The following is a 26585-nucleotide window of genomic DNA, read 5'->3' as shown; positions in this document are numbered from 1 at the left end:
GTCATATTATCTCCTGTGCAGGATTTGAGAATGTCATTAATATTTAATTCAACAAGTCTTTTACTGAATACTACTATAAAAAAGTGTCCTATTGTTTATGTTAATGCTATTCAGATAAAAATCTATTTTTTCAGTGTCACATCACTGAAAGATATCGTATCTTTTGTTTCTAATACTTCTGCCAATGAAAAACTATAGACATCTGAAAATTTTGTTTACTTAGAGATGATATATCACCTGAAATTTATAAAAGCTGATCCATTTCTGGTGTATTGCATTCCGGCAGCTTTAGCAAACTGAAAACAGTAATATATGAGATACAAAGATTACAGGCATAACTCAGTCCTCACTTTCAAGAGACATGTGAGAACAAAGCAAAAGAGTCCAAATTAGGGCAAAAAGAAATATGCTAACGGAGAAAAATTAGGAAAGGGACAGATTTTCAGAGTGGCATAATTTCTGACATTTAACTTTTAAAAAACTAGTATATTAGATCTATTCATGATATTCTTTTATACAAATACAGAAGTACTTATTTATCTTTTATGAAATACTGAAAGATTCAAAAACAGGAACGTGAAAATACAAACAGGGAAGTGTGAGACCCTTACCAAGTGAACTGTAAACTTCAAAAAATTAGAGCAAAAAGCAGGAGTGAATTGATTGGTAAAATTTTCTAGTCCAAGTCCTAATTTTCCATGTCGACCATCTCCAAAAGTATACATAAGGCCTATATCTAAAATACAAAAGAATAAAGAGAATTATAAGGGTGTTACTTGTATGGATCTACTTCTAAACAGATAAAACCTTTAAAATATGTTAACTTGGTTACAGTTATAAGTTTCCCCTCAAATTCTGAATTGACTTTACTCTGACACATTGATGTTCCCTCACTCTCTATGTTCTCTACGGTCCTGTACATGACTTTAGGCAATAGTATTCTGAGCATAAGTCACTAAACCCTCAGTGGTTTGTAAAATTGGACTCCGGATATATGAGGCACTGTGCAGAAGAGCAGCAACGCAGCATTCATCTTGTGACACACACCATATTCTCAAGACGAAGATGATTTTTGCATTTTGACTCTCTGTATACCAAAAGAATCTATTTTCTGTTTTCTTGTGGTCATTGCTTAGATCAGGGTTTCTCAAGCTTGGTACTACTGACAGTTTGGTCCAGATAATTCTTTGTTGTAGGAGGCTATCTTGTACATTTTAGGATGCTTAGAAGTGTCTCTGGCCTTGACCCTCTACATACCAATAGAACACCTTCCCATTTTCCAGTTGTGGCAATCAAAAATGTCTCCAGATGTCCCCATGTATCTGGGGACTTGTAGGTAGAGGCAAAACTTCCACCAGTGTAGAACCACTGGCTTAGATCTATCCAACTGTCTCTTTAACTAATTTTGCTCCTGGGCTAAAGAACACTACTGAAGAAAATGTCATAAACTGACCATGCTAACTAATACCTTCACCAATACCTGGGTCCCGTCTTTAACTGGGGCCATGATGATGCTAAGTAATCTGCTTGCTTCTCTGCAGTTAACCGTTTTCCCATTGCAGTAGCTGCAATTCTGAACCTTTGGTCCTCTTCTCAAGTCTCTCCTTCATAAGCTCCATTTCAAGTGTGCTAAATGCCATGGAAGCTGAAGTAAAGGGTGCTACTATAGATGCATAGGAGGGGGATGACCTTCAATACTGGGGATTAGGGAAGGCTTTCAAACTGAAACCTAAAGGATGTATATAGGGTTTAGCTACAAGAGAAGGGAGCAAATAAACTTCATTCAGAATCAGTAGCACATACAAAGGCACTGAATCAAGAGAAAACATGGCTCAGTGAGGAAGCTGAAAGGTAGCCAATGTACTTGGAGCAGAGAGAATTAAGAGGAGAGATAAGAGGTAGCTCTGGTAGGGTAAAAAGGAACCACACCAGAGAGCGTCCTTTTAGTTTTTATTAAAGATTTCTTAAGGGCAACAAGAGAGTACATGAATGGTTTTAAGCCAGCAAATGACAAGATGACATTTGGAGACTTCCAGTTTAAAGATGGCAAAGTGATTTATTTCTAAGAAAATCCAAGGGAATTGACTGAAAAAAATAATTAGAAATTCAGTAAGGTGACAAGTTCCAACATTAATATACAAAAATAAATAGTTTCCTACTTTCAGAGGAGGTGGCAGGGTAGGGAGTTCCAGGACTCAGTCCTTTTACCAAAACAGCTACCAAATAAGCAGGAACTATGTGAAACAACTGTTTTGGGCTCTGGAGGCTAGAAGAATACCATACAGCATCCAGGGAAGAATAGGAGGAAGAGGCTTATAAACCACAGTTAAGAACACTGAGTTGCTCTCTCTGAGCAAGGGCTGCTAGCGCCCATCCCCCACTCTTGCAGTGGGCCACCTTGGAGTCCAAACTTGACTAGCTTGTAGGGGACCGAAAAAGACATATAAATCCACTTTCACAACAACGGGGATGGAAATGGCAGATCACTGATGATGGCTTTTAATTAGTGAATTTGGATTGCTGGGGCCCATCTCTAAGCCAGTGCTTCAATTTAATAAGAAGAAGAATTGACCAAGAAGAAACAACAATCATAAATATGTATAGACCTAATAATTGTGCCCCAAAATACATAAGGAAAACACTGGCAAAACTGAAGGAAGAAACAGATTATCTCTAAGAAAATAGTTGGTGACTTCAATACACCACTCTCATCAATGGATCCTCTAGGTAGAGGATCAATAAGGAAACAGAGATTTTGAATTATATGATAAATGAACTAGACCTAAGAGACATATAAAGAAAAGTGTACCCCAAAACAGCAGGGTAAACATTCTTCTCAAGTGTTGATGGATCGTTCTCTAAGATAGACCACATCCTGGGTCAGAAAACAAGTCTCAATAAATTTAAAAAGATTGAAATCATATAAAGCACTTTCTCTGACCATAATGGAATGATGCTGGAAATCAACAACAGGCAGAGAACTAGAAAATTCACAAGTATATGGAAGTTAAACAACACACTCTTAAACAATCGTTGGGAAATCAAAACTTATGGAATGAAGCAAAGGCAGTGTTGAGAGGTAAATTTATACACCTAAACGCTTACATTAAAAAAGAAAACAACAGCTAAAATCAAAGACCTAACTACACACCTGGTGGAACTAGGAAAAGAACAGCAAAGTAATCCCAAAGTAGGCAGAAGGAAAGAAATAACAAATATTACAGCAAAAATAAATGAAAATAAGAATAAAAGAAAACAATAGAGAGAATGAGCAGAATCAGAGGTCAGTTCTTTGAGAAGATCAATAAAATTGACAAACCGTTAGCTAGACTGACAAAGAAAAAGAGAAGATTCAAATAAATAAAATCATAAATGAGAGGAGGACATTACTACTGACACCACAGAAATAAAGAGAATACTATGAACAACTGTATGCCAACAAATTAGACAACCTAGGTGAAATGGACAGATTTCTAGAAACACATAAACAATCTACACTGACTCTACAAGAAACAGAAAACCTCAATAGATCAATTACAAGTAAAGAGATTAAATCAGTCATCAAAAACCTCCCAACAAATAAAAGCTCAGGACCAGATAGCTTCACAGATGAATTCTACCCATCATTCCAAAAAGAATTAAAATGAATTCTTCTCAAACTATTTAAAAAAAATTGAAGAGGAGGGAACACCACCTAATTCATTCTATGAGGCCAACATCACCCTAATACCAAAGCCAGATAAAGATAGTGAAAGAAAAGAAACATTACTGACCAATTTCTCTTATGAATATAAATGCAAAACTCCTCAACAAAACACTTGCAAATTGAATCCAACAGCACATTAAAAGAAAGACACACCATGATCAAGTGGGTTTTATCCCAGGCATGCAAGGGTAGTCCAACATAAGAAAATCAATTAATGGAAAAACCGCATGATCATCTCAATTGATGGAGAAAAGGCATTTGTTAAAATATAGGACTTTCTTGATAAAAATGCTAAGAAAAATAGTAACAGAAGAAAACTTTCTCAGCATGATAAAGAGCATATATAAAAAACCCACAGCTAACATCATACTTAATGGTGAAAGATTGAACACTTTTCCTCTAAGATCTGGAACAAAACAAGGATGTCCATTTGTCACCACTGTTAATCAATGCTGTGCTTTAAGTTCTGGACAGAGCATTTAGGCAAGAAAAAGAAATAAAAGGCATCAAAATCGGAAAGAAAGAAGTAAACTTTCAGTATTTTTAAATGACATGATCCTATATATAGAATGTCCCCAAAATAACTAAAACAAAGCAACTAGAGCTAATAATTAATTTCAGCAAAGTTGCAGGATACAAGATTGACATGTAAACATCAGTGTTTCTATATACTAATAATGAGCAACATGAGGAAGAAATCAAGAAAAAAATTCCATTAACAATAGCAACTAAAAGAATCCAATACCTGGGAATAAATTTAACAAGGATATAAAGGATTTGTATGCAAAAAATAACAAAACATTGCTAAAAGAATTGAAGAAGACCAATATTTTGGGGTCTAATGGAAGGACATTCCCTGTTCATGGATTGGAAGACTAAATATCATTAAGATGTCTATTCTACCGAAATTGATTTACAGATGCAATGCAACCCTAATCCAAATTTCAACATCTTGCTTTTCAGAAACAGAAAAGTCCATTTTCAAATTTATTTGGAAGGGTAAAGGGAGCCAAATAGCCAAAAACATCTTGAAAAAGAAGAGCAAAGCTGGAGGACTCATACTTTCTGACTTTAAAGCATATTATAAAGCTGTAGCACTCAATACAGTACAGTGTTGGCAAAAAGATAGATAATACTGATCAATGGAATCTAATTGAGAGTTCAGAAATTATCCCTCATATTTATGGCCAATTTATTTTTTTATAAGGCTGCCAAGCCCATTCACCTGGGTAAGAATAGTCTCTTCAATAAGTGGTGTTTGAGAGAACTGGATATCCATACACAAAAATGAAAGAGGATCCCTATCTCAAACCATATATAAAAATTAACTCAAAATTGATCAAAGACCTAAATGTAAGTACCAAGACTATAAAACTCCTAAAAGGAAACATAGGGAAACAACTTTAAAATCTTGTGGTAGGCAATGGTTTCTTAGCCTTTACACCCAAAGTACAAGCAACAAAAGAAAAAAAGATAAATGGGACCACCTCAAAATTAAAAACTTTTGTGCAAGAAAGGAATGTGTCACAAAAGTGAAGAGATAACATACTCAATGGGAGAAAATATTTGGAAACCACATATACAATAAGGGTTTACTATTCAGAATATATAAAGAAATCTTTCAACTCAACAATAGAAAGACAATCCAATTAAAAAATGAGCAAAAGACATGAATAGACATTTCTCCAAAGAGGAAATACAAATGGCCAAAAAACATGTGAAAATATACTCAAGTATCACTAGCTATTAGAGAAATACAAATCAAAACCACAAGATACCATTTTGTACCTACTAGAATAGCCACTATTAAAAAAACAGAATACACAGTCAAGAATATTGAGTTGCTCTCTCTGTAGAGAAATAACACTCATTCACTGCTGGTGGGAATGTAAAATGCTGCAGCTGCTGTGGAAGACAATTTTGAAGTTCTTCAGGAAGCTAAGTACAGAAATATCATACAATCTGGCAATCCTACTTCTAAGTATATACCCAGAAGAATTGAAAGCAGGGACTCAACAGATATTTGCACACCAATGTTCATAGTGGCACTGTTCACAATTGCCAAAAAATGGAAGCAACCCAAATGTCCATCAATTGATGAATGGATAAACAAAACGTGATCTACACACACACACACACACACACACACACACACACACAATGGAATATTATTCAGCCATAGAAAGAATGAAGTCCTGATGCATGTGACAACATGGATGAACCTTGAGGATATTATGTTCAGTGAAATAAGTCAGACATAAAAGGACAAATATTGTATGATTTCACTGATGTGAACTAATTATAATAGGCAAACTCAAAGAGTTAGAATCTGGAATATAGGTTTCAAGGTGTGCCAGTTTGAAAGGATGTATGTACTCTAGAAAAGCCATGTTTTAATCCTAATTTCATTTTGTAAAGGAAGCCATTTCTTCTAATCCCTATTCAGTACTCTATGTTGGCAATTTTAATTAGATTATCTCCATGGAGATGTGGCTCAATCAATGTGGGTATTAAACTCGATTAGATAGAGAGGTGTCTCCACCCATTCTATGTGGGTCTTGATTAGTTTACCGGAATTCTATAAAAGAGGAAACATTTTGGAAAAAGTTGGAGATTCTGAGAGAGTAGAAAACGACACAGTCATGAGAAGCAAAGAGTTCCCCAGCCAGTGACCTTTGGAGATGAAGAAAGAAAATGCGTCCCAGGGAGTTTCATGAAACAGGATGCCAGGAGAGAAAGTTAGCAGATGACACTGTGTTTGCCTCATGCCTTTCCAGATGAGAGAGAAATCTTGACCATGTTCACCATGTGCCCTCTCACTTGAAAGAGAAACCCTGAACTTCATCAGCCTTCTTGAATCAAGGTATCTTTTCCTGGATGCTTAGTTGGACATTTCTAAAAACTTGTTTTAACTGGGACATTTTCTCAGCCTTAAACTGTAAACTAGCAACTTATTAAATTCCCTTTTTAAAAGCAGTTCCATTTCTGGTATATTGCATTCCAGCAGCTAGCAAACTAAAACACAAGGAGATAGGTTGGGGTTAGAGAATAGGGAGTTGATGCTTAATTTGTACAGAATTTTTATTTAAGTTAATGGTAAAGGTACAGAAATACATAATGGTGACGGCATCACATTGTGAGTACAATCAACAGTACTGAACTACAGAGGTGAGTGTGGTTAAAAGAGGAAAGTTTAGGATGTATATATTACTAGAATAAGAATTAAAAGATGAAACATGTATAAGACAATGAATCACATTGTAGTCAATGGCCTATACTTAATAGCACAAGTATAATAAGGTTCTTTCATGAATTATAACACATGTACAATACTAATACAAGGTGTTAACAAATAGGGTATATGTGAAAAATATACTTAATGCAAATTATGGATGATAGATAATAGTACAATTTTAATAATCTTCCATCAATTGTAACAAAGGTAACTACTATTTTAAAAATGTGAAATTATTCTTTAAATGCTATTATCAATTTTTTTTTATCATTGCAATCGACTTTTTCTTTTTTGTGAAAAAATAACATATATACAAAAAAGCAATAATTTCAAAGCACAGCACAATTAGTTGTAGAACTGATTTCAGAGGTTGGCATGGGTTACAGTTCCACAATTTTAGGTTTTTACTTCTAGCTGCTCTAAAATACTGGAGACTACAAGAAATATCAATTTAATGATTCAGCAATCATATTTGTTTGTTAAACCCTACCTTCTCTGTTTAACTCCACCATCACCTTTGATCTTTCTATCCCATTCTTTAGGGGTGTTTAGACTATGGTCATTTTAACTTTTTCATGTTGGAAAAGGCTGTCAGTAATGTAGTGTAGTGAGATGGAATTAGCTGATGTTCTGGAAAGGCTGGGCCCTCTAGGTTTCAGGACTTATCTGGTCCACGGACCTATACGGAGGTTGTAGGTTTCTGGAAAGTTAACCTAGTGTAAGTGTTATTATCAATTTTAACAAATATTCCATACCAATACAAGGCATTGGGTGTGGTGTAGTATACAGGAATCCTGTATTTTATGCATGATTGTTTTGTAAACCCACAACTTCTCTAATAAAAACTAAGGAAACAAATTGTTTCCTTATAAACAAACAATAAGCAGTGTTTAGACTCTTCTGTATAATTGTTATTAAGTATTTAATTCCTTTCCTTATATATACATATTTAATACCTCCTTCTTTATGCCTTCCTCCTCCTTCTTTGACTCTGATAACTTTATTGAAAATGTTTGTAAAGGTTTGTCATTTTAATTTGACTGTCATTAGCCAGCAAAAACAAAACAAAACAAAACAAAAACCCAATTCTGATCCAAGTCCCCTGATTGCACCTCTAACCTGAGAGAGCTTTTTTAAGCCACTGGTTATATTAGGGAATTGGCAAGAGTTTACAGATAACTCATTACACACCTGTCATTAAACCTGGAGAAAAGAATCCATTATTAAAAAGTAAATCCAGTTAATGTTCAATTATTTCTACTATCACTTCATTCATCAGGAGGAAAAGTACCATGGAAATTTAACTAAGTAATCTAAGTGGTAAGTTAGATGATGCATTAAAAAAGGTGTGTATTTACCATTAATGGCAATTTAGAGTTGATGAAAAATGGTAATAAGGACTGAAACTGAGATGATGATCCCACAGTAAGGAACATATAACAACTCCTACAGGACTATGAATGAATAACATTTCTTTACATTCTATATAAATTCTATTTCATGCTACATGAAAAAGGACAGCAATACTTGAATAAGGGGCAGGTAGTGTTCTCTGAAGGGTTCTTTGGGGAAGAAGGAAGAATGTATGGTAATACCCTGTATTTGCCAACTCCTAGTTTTCCTAACCACATACCATTAGATGAGCTCTGCAAAATAGACTGACTTTGTGATACTTCACTTTATTTTTAGATTGAAATCTAAACTAGAAATAGGGAAATTACAGGCCCTTTTTTCTTAAGCAATTAAAATTGTGGAGTATGTCAATTTTTAGGACAGAAGCTTTATTGAGTCCTATACTTGCAGGACCAAATTTCTGAGGGTGAGAAGTTGGCCCAATGCTTCTTTACACTGGATAAATGAGAAACTAAGGAGCTGAAGAGCTGGAGTACCCACATATGTAAATTGATTTAATGGTTTCTAAGGTGCGTTTTTCCTTATCACTGTGGAAACAGGGAAGGAGTCCCTCCTGAAAATGCCTCCTGTGCTAAAAGCACCACAAGAATTCATTCAGCCTGAAGGCCCTGTCAGACTGAACAGGGAGAATGTTTTAAAATAAAATCTTTCACTTGGGAGTCGTCGTCCCCCCCCCCCCCCGGCCTCAGCAGAGTTAAAAGCTTTCAAATTGATACAAATTTCAAAAAGACTCCAGTTTTCTGTAACTTTACCTCTGATAGCACTGATATTTTGAGTTTCAAAATCTTGGGATCATTTATGTTTATTTTAAATTGAATTAAAAAAATAAGTATGGGTTTATAGCTCTGTACTTTTAAATATTAAATTAAATATTAAATAAGGAATTCCATTTTCTCAATCAGTAATTCCTATGCTTAAGTGAGATACATTATTCCATATATTATTTATTTTCTAGTAAAATATACCCAGGCTACTATAAAAATATAACGTAAATTCTAATCCATACCTGTTATCAAAGCTGTGTGATTTTCTCCACATGAAATATGACATATTTTCTTATCTTTAATATGCTCAATGACTTTGGGTTCTGATGATTCAAAAATAAAAGTGCCAAGACCCAATTGACCAAACTGTCCCAGTCCAAAGGCATATACTGCTTTTTCTGAAAGGAAATGGGAAATGGTCAAATACAAGAAAAAGACTGTATTTAAACAGACAGTCACAATTATGTCTAGAAAAATTGCGACATTCAATCTTTTATAATGAAAGTTAAGTGCCTCTGAAAGAAACACTCATATAAGAATACCTAATACTTGAGTACAAATTTTTTAGTAATGAAGGAAAAGAAAAATGAAAAGGGAAACAAACAGTCGTAAAAGTTTTGGCATGAGCCTGATTTTATCTTTTACACATAACCATAAAAGTAACTGCCATAAGTAACACATATTGCTTGTAAGTAAGCAACATGCCTGATACAAGATATATAAGTGTGTTAACTATCTGAAAGGTCCCTATAATGACCACTTCATCTCTTTAGAAAGCATTGTCATGAAGCTAATCTCAGTCACTGTCTTAAATCAAAATAATGAGGGATATCTTCTACAGAAAAACTCCCTGAAAAGCAGGTAATATAATGACTTATTTTATAAAACATAATTCCAGAGAAATTGCAAGAGAATGAAAACTTATAATCCATACGTTCTATTTATTCATAAGGAAAGCTCCTTTTATCAGGAAATGCAATAATAGTGAAAGGAAGGGATAAAAAGTGTTTCCATATTAATATATATATATATTTTTTTACATGGGCAGGCACCGGGAATCGAACCCGGGTCCTCTGGCATGGCAGGCAAGCATTCTTGCCTGCTGAGCCACCATGGCCTGCCCTCCATATTAATATTTTTAAAGTGATTCTGAAGGACCTATAATAAATCAGTAAATATTAGTTCATATATTTTATAGAAATGGAAAACCACAAAAACAGGATACATGAGTCGTGATGAAAGGGCCCTTTTAGATGCACTTAAAATTCTTGCTGCCTACCATGTCAGGAAGGGCAGAGTCTATTAGGTTCGTACACTTCTCCTTAATTTAATATATTGACTCTCTCCTGCTGCAGGAGGAAGAGTAAGAACTTTGGATTCAGGCAGGAGCCCAAATCTTCACTACTATTAGCTGTGACAAGTGGGCAAATTACTTACATTCCCTGATGCAACAACACCTATCTAAAAGAGTACAGATTACATAAGAAAATATTCACACAGATTCCAGAACAGAATAGAAAACCGAGTTGTAAATAATATTTTTTTCTAAAAAGTAATCATCTAATCAATCATTCTCACAATGGGGGATGTTCTGATGAACACATAACTTCCCATTGTCATGTAATTTTACATTATTTGTTTTCCGTCTGACAAGTAAAGTATAATTGCTTCTTAAGTAAGACACAGACACTACTTCTTAAAGAAAACACGTGGGGTGGGCCACAGTGGCTCAGCAGGCAGTGTTCTTGCCTGGCATGCCAGAGACCCCAGTTCGATTCCTGATGCCTGCCCATGCCAAAAAAAGAGAAAAGAAAACATGCTGTGTCTAGGATATGAACCACACTGAAGCAATGGTAAAACAGATTTCTATTTTAATGTAAAAAAAATTCAATCTTCTAGTTTAATGAATAATCACACTACAAATCTCCAATTCTAAATTTGTAGCTTAGCAGTAGAACATCGGGTAAAATAAAATAAAACAATTATCATAATCTCTGGCTGGCCAATAATTATTCTAAATTTCTTGGGCTTTCTGATATTAGCTCATGGTTTTTTAGGCAGCATGAATCATATCACAAAAGCTTTCTTTGTTATCCAGTTAAATTTTCTTTCATGTCCTTAGTGGGATGATTGGTATGACAGATGATTGGTATGACCATATCACCTTTGTAACATTTAACATTGTAATTCAATGTTAATAAATAAGACTTCATTAGGAAAACACATTTTATTACTTGGCTTCAAATCAATATTGCTCTAATTTCACAGAATATATTTGAGTTTATGACTATCACCTTGCTACTTGTTGCTCTGCAGAGAACTTAAGTTTTTCCAAACATAATCTGGAAAAGTTAAGGTAAGCTCTGATTTTCCTTGGTATCCACACTTCATTGTGGACCTCATCTAATAACCAGGACTTTTTTTTATCTTTTAGTAATGGCTGTGGATGACATGTAAGATTGCCTTTATTATTTTGCCGCAGTGTGACCCAAGTTCCAGTCTGACACTTTCTCAACAGTAATCCATTATTTCCCTGATTCTATAGAGACTCTACAGTCAAATCAGCATTGCAACCAGTAGTGATATTTTCTAAACTATCCCTTTTCCATTATGGCATGGTCACATGTAAATATTTAGTTTTAAATAAATTCATCAGCAATTAATTAATTCAAATTAACTTAAATATTTTAATGAATAAGATACAAATAGATTGTAAGATCAGACTTAGACAGACACTGAGAACAAAGTGGGGGAAGGTCCCCATAGAATCATCTCATCTAAATCCTTTCCTTTAGTGAAGGGAATGATACAGAACAGATGGTAAGCTATTCTTTTAAGATCTCAGAAAGTATTTCATAACTTTCTTAACTGCTCAAAATTTTGTATTTAGTCAAACTGATGATCAATACACTCTTTGGGTTCATTTCTTCATCACTTGTGACTAAATATTTAATATTTCTGTTTACTTTGAGCCATAGAACACAGGTTTCTCACCAGGGTTGGCTCACAATAAAACTCTCACAGATCCATGGAGAAATGTGCAAAACAGTCAAAGTAGTGAATTTTCTATAAAAAATAAACATACAATTTAAGGGAGTGTTTATTATAAAAGTAAGATTTTAATTTTGATTTTGTTTTGAAAATAACCCTTATTTTACGAAATAATGGTGATAACAGATGGCAAAATTTTTAAATACCAATATTTAGCCAAATGCAAATCAGAAGCTGGCAACCATCTGTTGGTCCTCATAATTTCTGTAAAAAACCTTACTGGTCTGTGAGAGCCAAAAGTCTGCAAAAATCTGGAAAGAAGAATCAATTTCTGGCACCACGATTTCTAATCTTAAAAAAAAAAACCAAAATTTAATGTCCAAAGAAAACTAAATATCTTTAAATACTATAAGAAAATATCACACTAAGTGCATCTTTTATTATAAGTATAAATTAAAATTATCATGGATTATCTTGGTGCTCATTATGTATGAAAATATTTTTATAATGTATACTTAGCTGGCCTATTATTATTATTACATAATCAACACTTGCATCCTTCAGAATAACCTTGAATCACCTAATATTATTTATATGTGCTCTGTGTAAGATAGAAAAAACACATAATACATTAAAAATAAGTTGCATTCTAAGCTTTAGAATGAATTTTAAGATAATCTTTTTTTTTTTTTTTAAACATGGGCAGGCACCGGGAATCGAACCCAGGTCCTCGGGCATGGCAGGCAAGCATTCTTACCTGCTGAGCCACCGTGGCCCGCCCAATTTTCAGATAATTTGTAAAGATTAATTTCAAAATTTAATTCCCAGAATAAACTGTTTAAAAATTACATGAAAATTTATTTTGTCAGCAGAAATTTTTTAAAAATCCTAGACCTCAGAATTATTTCTAAATTTAGAGTGGAAGCTTTGAAAAAAAAATTTCTAACTTAGAAAAGATTCCATGTGCAAATTGTAATTATGGGAAACCAAACCTTAATAAGCTTGACTGGGGCTAGAATAAGAAGTCAAGGAAAAGCTATAAAAAAGTAGAAAATCTAAAGTTAAAAAACTGCTCGGTCATCTTCCAACATTAAACGTATTATCTGAGGTCTATACTATTCCAAATTTGTCTGGAACACTTCTAACTTTGGGTTACTGAAGATCAAGTGGTGACTTCAGAAATGGTTGATTTATTTTTTATCAAAAGATCATAATAATTCACTACCTGTCTGTATTACCTCTACACTACTTATCTAGTAAAATAAATCTAATGCTGAACAAATTTGGGAGCATCAATTTATGTTATTATTAAGTGTTAAGTAGATTTTAATATGTTGACTAGAATTCTGAGAAATGACATGCCTTACCAAGTAAGAAACTCAGAAGTAAAAAGTGACATTATTACAAAGGCTCTAACTTTCTCTTCTCATTTATAATTTAAAACCATAGCACTTTTTAATGTATTACCATAACAGAACTTAAAAACTGCAAAAGACAAAGATCATGAATATCAAAAAGAATTATCCACTACATGAAGAATAGAGCATGAATGAGGAGCTTCTCCAAAAGAAGGCATTTTAGGGAAAATAATGTCTATTTTAGATAAACATGGAATACTTGAGGAAAACAGTTTATCCTTGAAAATGAACTAAAAATAATGTTATTTGCTACCATTAAAGGTGTCACAGTCAAGAAAATGTCAACATTACCTGAAACAATTCAATAAGAATGATATTTTTCAACTTAATTTTTTTTCTCCACAGGACATAAATGCATATTAACCAGGAATAAAAGACAGTGACCTTAAGGGAAAGAAATGCAAGGCCAACGCAGAGAATGAGTGAAATTTCCTTAGCAACTAAAGAAGCAGGGAATGCAGCAGCAATCTGCACACATACCTGTGAGAACCACAGTGTGCCCTCCACCACAAGCTACTTGGATCACCTTCTCAGAAATTCCAGGCACCAGCTGGGGCGTTCTGTGATTGGTCAGCTGCTCATTAGGGAGACCTAACTTCCCACATTCAGGTTCTCCAAAGGTGTACAGTTCACCCTCTGCTATTAAAGGAAAAGAACGGTGATTGCAGATGAAATAAATGTGGACAAAATACTGGTCTTTTTGGTACACATTCTCATGATGAACAAAAAAACGGACACAATGACAACTTAATGAATTTGACTTTTCTTGAGATACTTTTACTGTATGATAAAGAAAGAAAACTAGATTTTCTTTCCCCCTTCATTATTCTACCCTAATAATCTTCATTACTATAATTATTAAACACTAGAAAATCATTTTAGCTGTTTCACAAAACATAAAAACTATCTTACTTCTACTTACTTTTAACAGAAGAAAAAGGACTAGACATTAAGCCCCCATAAGGACATGGATTGTGTTTTGCTCACCACAATATCACAAGAACCTAGAAGAGTACCTCATAATTAAGCACTTAATGAATACTTATCTAGAAATGAATGCTTACTTTTGACAAAACTTGTTTTAGAAAACTCATTCATGTGGGAAGACGCCTGTTAAATATACTAAGTGAATTTAAGATTGCAGATCTTAATATGCTACATGACACTTCCACCAGAAAGACTTCCCATTAATCAAGAAATTCCTGACATTTCCTCACTCCCTTGTCCATACTAACACTATTGATTTGCTTCTGCTATTATTCTTATGATGGCAAACTTCTTGAAAGCAGAAATTTTTTATTCGTTTCTTTGAACTGAATTTCTACAAAGCAGAAATTTTAAAAGCCTTTGAAAATATACCACTTCATCTAAAGAATGCCACAGAATATAATCACCATTGGTGTGAGGAAAGATAACAAACACAGCAGGAGGTCTGGCTGCTTATTCCTTGCATGCCTCCAAGGAAACTATGTAACCCCTGGCCAGTCCCTGGGAATGTGGCCCTTGGAGTGTTCTTTATGGTAGAGATTGGTGATTTTACTATGTATACTTGGAGCAATAAACTATGCCTACTAGCTTCTTAGTGTTGCTTTGCACAAACATTAATGGTGTGTACCTGGTTTCATGGATGGGGCTCTGAGTTTCAGTGGCTGTGGCCAGTTGTGAGCAGGATGTGCCTACACTGACCAGCTCCTCAAGAAAGCCTGGGACTGCTAGACTAGAACAGGCTTTTCTGGGGAGAGTCATTCTACACGTCTCTGTAGTTCACTGCAAGAGAAATCATATCCTGCACAGCCTTGGAATAGGAAGGACTAGGAAACCTATTGCGATGCATATCTTTTTCCTGCTGTTTTAATATTGTATCCTTTGCTGTTACCAATCTTAGCCATGAGCAAAACCTGCCATGAATCTTGACAGTCCTAGCAAATCACAGAACTTAGGGATATCCAATACCCATAGTACGGGTCACTTAAAAATTGATTAAATACTTCAAGCACTATCATACTGTTATTCTGCATGGATCTGTACAAATAATGAAGTTTTCTGGGTCACAGTTCTCTAGCAAGTATTGAGAAAACACTGCCACAACAACTATGTGATGATGCTGTGAACCAGTGATTATATACTTTGGATGGTTTGTGTGGTGTGTGGCTATACCTTCAGTAAAATTAAAAAAGAAAACACTGGCACAAAGGAGTTGCTCAGTAAGTCAGCACCCTTCCCTTCCTTCCTATACCTTGTGTCTCTCATATAAAACTAGTTACAAAGTCCTGATAAGTCTCTCTTTTTCTACTTCTGTCTATTAATTCCTGCTGACCTTGGCACCTTAACGGAGACCCTCATGAATTTCCACCTAGGCCAATAGTTTTCCAACTAGCTTTTCCACTTGTAGTCTAAGATGCCTATACAATATCACATTTTTATGAATCTGTGTGTTATATGTAAAAGTCCAGTAGAGCTATGTTTAAGGCAATAATATTTAACTCTGAACTTACTTGTGAGATCAACTGAGAAGTGCTGAGAAACCTAAAGGCTAGATACTTCCCCATCAAGTGAAGAAAACATGGAGTAGACATACCTATATGTGAACACAAGATCTAAACTAATGTTTAAAATTTAAATCAATAAACTGTGACAATCTGTGACACAGATTTTTTGCCTGACCTAATTTTTTAATATAATTTTCCTCATACTTTAAGGATATCCTTTCTCTTTTCTTTCTGAAAATGATCAAATAATTGAAAAAGGACTTTTATATTTTCCAACTAATGAATGTCTTTTAATTCCTCATAAATCCTTAAAGCCAAAATACGCATGAGAGTCTCAGTGTTAGGGGTTATCTACTTACAGGGAGCTCCAAACATGCTACTCTACTTCCAAAAGGCTGGATGTTCAAAAGCCCTCTGAGCAGTGCTACTTATAAATACATGGTTTCTTTTTTCTTCTAACCTTACACACAATCAGATATTTAGGCAAGTACTCCCATTATACATTTATAGCAAAATAAACTAATTGGCTTATTGCTCTAAAATGCATTTTGAGCTTCAAGACTAAAATCAGGCTGTACGTATGAAGGAAATGGAAAATCTGAGGGCATTAAGTAGGATTTTAACATAAAGTCCAGTTACTGTGAGTTTGGGTGCATATCAGTCTAGGTAAACGGCAGAACAGGTTTTCATTTCCTCTCCTGTGGATACATTCCTAAATGTGCTACCTCAAATTCTTTCAGAATGAGATGTACTACCAACTGGCAGCCATGGAAACTATACAATATCTAGTATTTTCTAAAGTGCAACTTAGAAATCATAATCAGATTTCTGGGTCCCAGAGGTACTTCCTTTCTCTAGTGCAAACTTCACCATTCAAGGAGCCCTAGAGCCAAAGGAGCACAAATTCTACAGTTCATTGCTTTTAGTTATGATATAGACAGATCTGAATTGTGAACACACCTCCCTCAGAAACAAACTGTGAAATCAGAAATAGGACTTGCCCCTTTATGAAGAGAATTTCTTTTTCTCAGTAACATGTTCTGCATTTTTAAAGGAATTAAACTGTTCTTTCAAGTCTCTAAACTTGACATACAAGGAGAAAAAGAAATAAAGTCTTTGTCAATGAGACATTTTTATTATCTATCATGAAATATGTATTAATTAAAATCTTTTATGATCGAGCAATTTTTAAGATTTGTGAAAAGTTGCTTTAAATAATCAAAGTAATAAAATAATGGCTAGTAAGAAAATTACTAACAGTTCATAAATTCTATCAGCTGATGTAAATGAATCTACAGAGAACTTCCTAGTTTCTCAAGGTATAAAGCTCAATGTTGCACAAATAATGATATACTAAAAAACATTAAACTGCACACTTTAAGTAGATGAACTGTATGGTATATGGATTATGTTGGAATAATTCTGTTTTTCTAAAAAAAAAAAGGTGGGAGGGGGCAGAAAAACAAGTTCAAGTTAACATCTGCTGGTTAAATGAACAATTCTACTTGTTCTTCTACTGGCTAAGGCAGAAGTTATTAGTAAAATTGATTCTGGCAGTTTTCTTAAAACCAAAATATAAGATAATGCTTTTGTTGGGCTCTTTATTTCTTTGTTTTTTCATTTGTGTAGGTTTTGTTTTGCTTTCATAAACAGAGTATAGACTAATCAACCCCCAGGAGCCCTAAAGCTGCCAATAAGGCAGTAGGTGGTATTGCCCCAAGGAATGCAATCGATCAACCATTCATTTGCTCCTTCATTCAACAATACTTATAGATGATGTTTGTTCAAGACACTGGGGATCCAGTAGTGAACAATGCCAACAAAGCCAGGGTTTGGCCTGTCTTGGTACCATACTGCTGCCAATTTACTGATAAATCTGGGGTCTACAAAGATGAGTACATCAGGACTTTCTAAAATGGAACCTGTGGTACACAGAATAAAGAGTAAATGCATAAAACAAAGGTTTACAGAAATGTCTAAGGGGATCCACAAAACTTTTTCCTCTAAGTGTTTTTACTGTTAAAAAATCATTAGTAAGATGGAAAGCAGTGATCATACTTCTCCTATCATTACTAATACAGATGTAGACTATAATAGAACCCAACATTTCAAATATTTTTATTAGGTAGGAAAGGAAGAAATTGAGGATGCTGACACAAGTCCCACCAAAGGAAATCATATCCAAAACTGATCTTTCTTTTCCATCTCTAGTGTTTATCCCTGCTCCCACAATGAAAGTTTATGATTCACTTATTAAAATAATAAAAACAAATTATCAGAACAAAGAGAGTAGAGTAGGTCAAAGTATAGAGGCAACTGGTTCACAGATCTTATTTTTATGCCCAAGGGTCCAACAAGTTTGAAAACCAAAATTTAAAAAGCTCCCTCACATATCAATTTTGTTTTTCTAACAGACCTCATATACACTTAAAAAGTTAACTTGTCAGAGGGAGTTTGAAATTACAAACTCTTATTATAGAAATGGAGAAATATTGCAACCAGAAATAAACTAAAATAATTTCATAACTGGACCACCAGGTCATTATTTCTACAGAATTGTAGAATATAAATTATATCACTCTATTATTAATTTACTAACAACCTAGAAATGAGAGATAACATGATAAATCCAAAATACTGTCTTACTTGTTACAAAGGCTGAATGGTAATATCCACAAGAGATCCAGGAGATGGATTTCCCAATGGTCACTTGATGAGGGACACACACGTTAGTTATATTTTGTAAACCAATTTGCCCTTCAGAATTATCACCCCACATAAAAAGTTCTCCATCCTCTATAAAGAAAATAAAAGGGGGAAAAGATTTCAAAAGGTAGCAGTTAAATAAGAGTTAACAAACTCTTATTTCCAAGACCATTTATTTTTTAATTTAGAAAAAGAATATGTTTTGAAAGAAAAGTACTACTGAGACAGTTATATACAGCTAGCTACTTGAATTCAATTTCTATTAAGAAATGCTTCCATAATGACAAAGAACAGAGAATAATCTGATTGATTTACAATTAATTTAGTCACATCTATATTTCTTATCGCAATAGCAAAATCAGGATGCCTTTTCCTATAATGGCCTTTTCTTACCTAATGTCTCTAAACAGAAAATGGAAAATGCTTTCCTCTTTTCAAACAATCTACCTGCAACTGAACCGAAAGAAAGCACGGGTAGTACTACACAGTCTCTTGGGAAAGTTCCAGGTCAAAAGTGCCTGGAATTTCTTGCTCCTGAGAACACTGTGGAAATGATGTTTTATAGGAAGAAAAAAAAAGGAAATGTATTTCACCAACTTAAAAAATGATTTACAGCAGAAAACACATAATTTAGCTTCATAGAATGAGTGGAAATATTAGCATATACAGCATCTCAAAAAGTTTATGTCCTTTCTGGAAAGAGTGTCAATGTCAGAAAAAGTTAAATAGGAAAAAAACATTTAGAAAGGAATTATCAGTACTTAGCCTACTTAAATTTTTAAATTATTTTAAAAACTGCTCATCTTTGAAGTAGTTTAGTAATAAGGCAAATAAATTGAAAATAAGAACCAAGAGAAGGTTTCCAAAATGCTAACCAGAAGAGGTGATGAAATAGAAAGGGGTACGGGGGGAGCTGCAAATCTGACTGGTTTTTCTGACAGCCAGAGCCATGCAAAAAGCTATTAAGCGCTCCTGTTGGAACAAAGAAGCATACAGCCAGCTTCTTCAGAGAGACCAAGTTAATCTTGGCTCCAAATTTTAAAGAAATATCTAATATGGGCTTTTGATAGGAAGTGCAGAGAGATGCAATGGCCATTACAAACTATGTTTTTACAACATATACCACAACAGATTTCTATGTTTCTGACAGCATCTTCAATATAACTTCAGAACATACAATGAAGATAGTATTTAAGAGCATCTAAAGGAGTAGATGGACAGCATAGCTTAAAACTGATTTAACAATTACCTTCTAAATGTATATTTACATCAAACTCTAAGCATAAATGTGCAACATAGGTGATGATTTAAAGTTAAAATTTTAATCTCTTCTAAAAATATGGAGTTAATGAAAGGAAACTAAATAGCAATGTTATCTTCAATTTACTATAAGCTTCCATATCCTGGTCTAAAGCATGTATCCCAGATTGAAATGGGAAAAAGTCTCACCAGTTAGTGCAGCTGATGTGTTAGATCCAGCAGAGAGCTGTTTGATCTTATACTGGGATGTAAAAAAGCTAATGAGTTGAAAAGTGTTTCTCTCTTCAGTGTCACCAAGACCCAACTGCCCTTCATTATTTCCTCCAGCTGCATACACATTGCCTCCTTCTGCACAGAGAAAAGAAACACCAATATACTATAGTCACTCTCCTTATGACACAGGTCAGCATATAAAAGATAGTTCCTCAATTAACAGTGCAGAAAGTTGAAAGCTGTCAATAGCCTGTTATTTGGTGAACAATTTCATTCCATTTTCAAAAACAAATCAAAACGAGGCATGAAATTTTATGAACCATTTTTGAGTTTAACTAGCAATTGAAATGCATAGAAAATGTGGAATGTATTTTCTTGTTAATGCAGCACTTTGTTAATTAAAAAAAAGAAGGAAGAAAGTAATTTCCAGATTAGCTTAAAATCCAAATCAAACTATTTTAAAGAGATGTGGCTCATTGATTTAATACTTCCACATATTTTTATATCTTAAAGCTAAGATATAATAGGTACAAATAAGCAAAATGAGGCAAATCCATAAAGAAGAATGTAATGAGAAACACAAAATGTCTATGTCATATCATTATTTAAAAATTTTAGCTAAACAGAAAGGCAGTTTGAGAGGAAAGGCATTTTAGAGGAAAGACTGCTTAGGTGCATATTCCAACTTTCCCCTTACCAGCTGTGTGACCTTGGGAAGTTGTACTTAACCTCCCTGTTTCTCATTTTCCTCATCTGTAAAATGCAGACACATAATAGTGTCTACTTCATAAAATTGTTATGAAGACTAAATTAGTTAGCACGTGCAAAATGCTTAGAATAGCATATGGTGCATTGTAAGCACTCTATCAGTGTTTTTTAATTATGTTCTTAATTAAATAAGAAGTATATCATTTCTAGATTACAAATATTCCCAATAAGCTCTCAATTAAGAAGGCTTTTAAACACATACATATTAAATTAGTTATATCTGTCACAGAAATGCTCATGAAGTCAAGGCCTCGCTAAATTGTGGGAGAAACTACAGGCAGTAAGTCGTATAGATGGCATACTTCACCTGTTGAAATTAGGGTATGGTTCCTTCCACAGGCAGCAAATTTCACCTTTTCAGGTTTTAAAGCTAGAAAAATAAACATGACAATTAAAATATTTTGTGGCTATGAAAATTGGGGAATAATCCAGGTCAAATGGTAACTAAGTGGTAGAACTGGGAAGTAAAGCCAGGCCTATCTGAAAAGTTTATCTTCTTAACTATGAAAACAGGTTTTTAGAGCTAGCTATGGATCAGACTGCTGAGCTCCATCCCTGGAGAATCTAAATCAGTAGGTCTGAAGTGGGGCCTAGGTATCTATGTATTTTTTAAAAATGCAGGAGTAATTAATAAGTTTTGATTCACTGCATTCTATTATGCTGCCCACTAGAAAATGTTTCCTTACTAGTTTAACACCATTACCAAGCTCTCCTTCTACCCCACTCAACGAAGACCTGTACATTCTAATATTCACATATACACCTATGATAAAATTGTTCATTATTTATTCAAAAAACATTTACAGAGCATCCAATAACTAGGACAGGGTCCCTGGTCTCAGGGATCTCATAGTCTAGACAATGATATTTGAGAATAAGGACCACAGTGATAGTGAATACCCTAAGTGTTTATACACTATGCTCAACAAATACCTTTCAACCAAGAATACTTCAAAAGTCCCACAACAATATCTATAAATAGCATAGATGTGATAAATTACACTGAATTTTTGAGCTGAAGTTAAACCTTTGGCCAGGAAGATAAAAAATACATTCCAAGACATTTTCATTAGCCTTCAAGTTTAGTTTATGTTCATAGACTAAATCCAAATGGAGGCTTTGCACATAAAAGTGAGAAAGCTTTGTAAAGCTATTATTAAACATCCCATATTTTCTGGAACACTCGTGATTTCAAATATTTTATACTGTTGTTCTTGTAAGAACACTAATATTAATCAACCTATAGTCTCTGTTTTGTTCAGTGAATGTACTTGCTAAATACAGCAGAGTAAGGTATGTTCTATATGACCAGCAACTACATAGAAGCATGATGTCCACAATTCTAAAAAATGGGGCAGAGCTCAATATTCTTACAAATTATGTTTGTTTCTCTATATACAATAATAGTAATATTTAAGTTGTTTCACAAACAATAAAAAGAAAAAGGATGTTCAATTGCAATACTGTAGAACCATTACTTAATTTGTGGTCTCTGGGTTTAAAATCAATGTGAGACCATAACACATAAAGTAATTCAGAATGTCATATAAAAATAAATTTAAATTATATTCAAGTAAATATCATAAAATAAGAGCTAAAGGCTTTATTATTTATAATGTAACATTAAAGATCTATATGAGCAATATGAGTACTTTATGTCGTTTTTCAAGTATTATAAAGAGACAGAGAAAAAAAGATTCCAAACCTTTGACACATGTTGGTTTGCACATAGTTAACTTCGATCCTAATCCTAACTGGCCCCAGTTGTTACTGCCAAACATGTAAAGTTTATTATTTCCTGGTGGGAAGGAAAAAGGAAGAACAAAATCTAAGAATCTTTCACTTGAATTAATGTGAGATGAAGTCATCATAAAGCAATAAAAAAGCTCTACTTTACAAATGTCATTGCTTTTCCGTATTAAAACAGGTTACCCTGTACATCTAAATATAATCAGAATCTATTAGGTATAAAAGAGTCTCTAAGATTATATAGTTAACAGTTTTTCAAATATACAGATACATTACAATAGATTTATTCTAAGAAACTTTTTTCAAAAAAATTACATTTTAACCATACTAAGGGAAGTTAGAACTTAAAAGACTCTTGATGAATCAATTTGTGAAGTTTTTTTTGCAAACTATATATTTTCAACATGATTAAAACATGGCACATCTATAATATTTAGGATTCTTTATGTATTACTGTCCTTATTTAGGATTTTCATACTAACCTGTAACAAGAGCAGAGTGCTCATCTCCACATGAAAGATAAACAGGTACGTCATTTTTAAACCAGAACTTGCTGGGAATGTTTTCTGCAAATTTAGTTTTTCCGAATGTAAACACGGCACCCGAATCTGCAAATAGAAAATGTCTTCTATTTTACAACTTTTACTATGTTACCTATTATTAAAATATTTTTAAAGCAGTTTATCAAAACATATTCCTTGTCTCATGTGGCAAGCTTTACCTCCACTCTAGTACCTTAAGCCCTCCTTCTTCAGGAGGAAAAAGTTGATACAATTTGGGTCCTGCTTACACTGGTTAACACCTGGTGACCTAGCCTGGGTGGATGGCTTTTCTTCACCCACAGTATTGAGTTTCATCATTAGCATCATTATGATATCTGTGGGAAGAGTTTATATATGTCAATTAGGATTTTATTTGGTCCAGTTTTACCAGGGAACCACCAGTATTCTTATTCAAAGGAAGGCATGTCACCACAAATGGTGAATTCATATTTTCGTTATTGGTAATTCAAAAAAATGTCCATAAAACTAGAGGCAAAACAGATTTTTAAAGTTATTCAAACATTGCCTACTTCAGTTGCACTATGGTAAGGCATCTGGAGAAAAACACGGGCTTTTTAAATGCAGCTGTGTATACAGATTCTGATTCTGTTAATAATCAGCTATTGTGTTCCTGGGCAGGTCATTTAACTGAGCCTTAGTTTCCTCTTAATTGACTATGATAGTTATTGGGATAGGTTCTAAGTATTAATATTGATTTTTATATCGCCTGAACCTAGTACAATCCCTGAGACTGCAAAAGCCTAACAGTGGTTGGTGGAATAAATGTATAATGTGTAACACAGGTTACACCAAACTCATAGGGTTCTTGAAGAACCTAGTACAAAGCCGGACATTCCCAACACATTGATTCATAGCCTTCTCTGCAAACTCTTCCTCTACCATAATACTCAGAAACTATCAGTGGTTTCTATGAACTATATGACCTGCAGAATTCATATGGCTATTAATTATGTGCTATCAAAGAACCTTTCTCCTAACCAAATTTCACAAATATTTTTGTAGATCAATATTTTGTTTTCTCAACTATATTCTAAGGTTACCGAGAGTGTAGATTCTTTGAATGATGCATATTGCCTGGCACAAAGTGGCCCTTCAACAAACACCACTTATTTTTATATTTACTCTTCTTTTTGCAGAGAAAACACAATATTTACATATTCAAAACTGATTTCAGGTCCTCATTTTGGAGGGTAGTCAAACAAAACTTTTCACTTTTAATGCTAAAGAGAGCACATAATACAAGCCTCCAGCAGAACAGCATTTCAATTTTTTGATTTGCATGGGGAGGCTCCAGGAATTGAACCAGCATTCCAATTTTTTTCCAATATTTCTAATGAGGAAAATTCAGACTATTTAGGGATCCAGTATAAAATGAAATGATCCTCTCAATAGAGCTAGTTGAGAAGTTTCAAATTCTTATCTTACTAATGTATTAGTTATGAAGATGACTTTTTCTCACTCCATAAGCACTGTATGGAAAAGGATGATTTATTTTGTCCCACAAAACACCATCATAATATGCTACAGGCCTAGGAGATTGGGGAGAAGGGATTTGTTACTTAAAATCTTAAGCCCCTAAATACTGCCTGATCTGAGTCATATTCACAAACTGTTTTGGTCAGGCATCATTTTGGACAGAAGACCAAACACCCCTACAAACTCCCAATAACCATATAAATACTTATGCACCCACACACACATACCTACACCCCAAATAAGGGGCCAAATTCAGCTTTTGAGGAAATTCCAAACAGGATAATCACGTATAAAGAAACTAATGGGCACCAGAAACGAAAACATAGCGAATATAAGTATCAATGATAATTACTGATACCCAAGAGACTAGCCACTATGGGAACCTTTTGAGAACCACAGTGAGGCATCTCAGTTCAAACCGATAATTGGGAGTTGGGAGGCCACGTTCTATAACAGGCTCATTTTAAGTTTTGTCCTGCTCTGGTTCCCCAAGAAACCTCCCCTGATACCCCAGCTCCAAGCCAAAGTTTGGTGGCATCTACTATCAAAATGTATTGTCATTTAAATTTCTTCAATATCTCATTAAGCTATGATCTCCAGGAGGGAGTTCTAACTCCTGTTAGAGCCAAGAGAAAACGAAACGCATATGTGAGTGAATACATGATTACGTTCTTACCCAGTGTTATTTCATACTGTTGGTGACTCATTAGTAGGTCAGAAAATCAATTTAGTGGGTCAGGAACAGCTTTTAAAAGGATTGCAGAAAACAGCTTAGCGCGCCCCAAGTGGTTAGAATAAGTACAGCTTCATGAAATGTCTATTTCTGTTAAATAATATGTATGCAGTATCGGGTCACAATGAAAAATGTATTTCTAACTGTGGAGGGGGCGGGGGGCGAAGTCTTTAAAAATCACTTTCTTAAAAACTCCCTCTTCTCTTTTCTCCAAGCTGTTTCTTCCACCCCCTTTTGCCCCGCATCTCCTGGTCACTCAACCCTTACTGCAGTCAAAACAGAACTGGATCCTGGGGACCTTCCAACGTGTATAACTCTGAAGTGGGTACTTTGGTAAGTTTACAGTAAAAACCTTATCGAATCCTTATTCTTTAAAAAAAGACCACGACGAAGACAAACAGAAGCATTCTCCCTGGCTGTACTCCCAGCCCCTGCCCTCCTCTCCTCCTCCTTCAGTAATCCGCCTGGGCGCGGCCAGGGATCCAGCCTCAATACGGCCGCCTAGGCCCGGGCCTGTCCCTCAACGGGGCCGTCCCGGAGGCGGGGCCTGGCCGCCCGCCCGCGGACCCTCCCTCCCGGCCCGCCGCCACCGCCGCGGGCGTGACTCACCGGGCACCAGCTCCTCGGGCTCCCCCATGCCGAGGGCGGTACGGAGAGCCTGCGCCGGAGCCGGGAGGGCGGCGGAGGCGATTCGATGGGGCCTACAGAAACGCCTCAGGCCTGTCGCGGGCAGCGGAACCCCCCTGGGCCCCCATAGCGACACTCTGGACATCGGCGTAGAGAGCGTTTCCGGAAGTCAACAAACAGCCGCTAAGGGCAACGGAGGCGGAGTCTTGCGGGGCGGGGTGGGGGGAGGGGAACCGAGCTTGGGCGACCCGTGCTGCGCAGGCGCAGACGCAGCAGCCGTACGTTTGAAGCTGCGCGCCCTCTGGTGTTCTGGAGGGGAGGGACGGCCACGCGCCGCCGACGAGTTTTGAATGATGTCCTGGAACGCCTTATGCTTACGCCCGATGTAGACCCACGGCCTGCAAGTAATGACAGACGTTACAAATACCACTCACTCTCTCCCTAGATCTATGTGACACACAAACATCGACACCT

At 35.2% G+C, this 26585-nt stretch overlaps 1 protein-coding gene across 5 annotated transcripts in view; it reads right to left on the bottom strand.

Annotated features, from left to right (window-relative positions):
• RPGR (retinitis pigmentosa GTPase regulator) overlaps positions 1–26299 on the bottom strand; it is a 59603-nt gene extending 33304 nt beyond the window's left edge. For 3 of the 5 annotated variants that reach the window (XM_077146043.1, XM_077146041.1, XM_077146044.1), the window contains exons 1-9: positions 26094–26299; positions 23195–23320; positions 22669–22761; positions 21271–21333; positions 20172–20330; positions 18663–18812; positions 14008–14166; positions 9361–9516; positions 612–736 (exon numbers count right to left, since the gene is read on the bottom strand). In XM_077146043.1, the coding sequence (XP_077002158.1) occupies positions 612–736; positions 9361–9516; positions 14008–14166; positions 18663–18812; positions 20172–20330; positions 21271–21333; positions 22669–22761; positions 23195–23320; positions 26094–26256 (1194 nt within the window). In that variant the 5' untranslated portion in view covers positions 26257–26299. The remainder of the gene's footprint in view (positions 1–611; positions 737–9360; positions 9517–14007; positions 14167–18662; positions 18813–20171; positions 20331–21270; positions 21334–22668; positions 22762–23194; positions 23321–26093) is intronic. The other 2 variants (XM_077146042.1, XM_077146046.1) reach the window with 1 other exon arrangement.
• Positions 26300–26585: the final 286 nt, after the last annotated feature.

Source organism: Tamandua tetradactyla, chromosome X (assembly GCF_023851605.1).
Source record: "Tamandua tetradactyla isolate mTamTet1 chromosome X, mTamTet1.pri, whole genome shotgun sequence".
NCBI lineage: Eukaryota > Metazoa > Chordata > Mammalia > Pilosa > Myrmecophagidae > Tamandua > Tamandua tetradactyla.
Note: the sequence above shows the minus strand (reverse complement) of the source record. Positions and strands in the feature narration are given on the sequence as shown.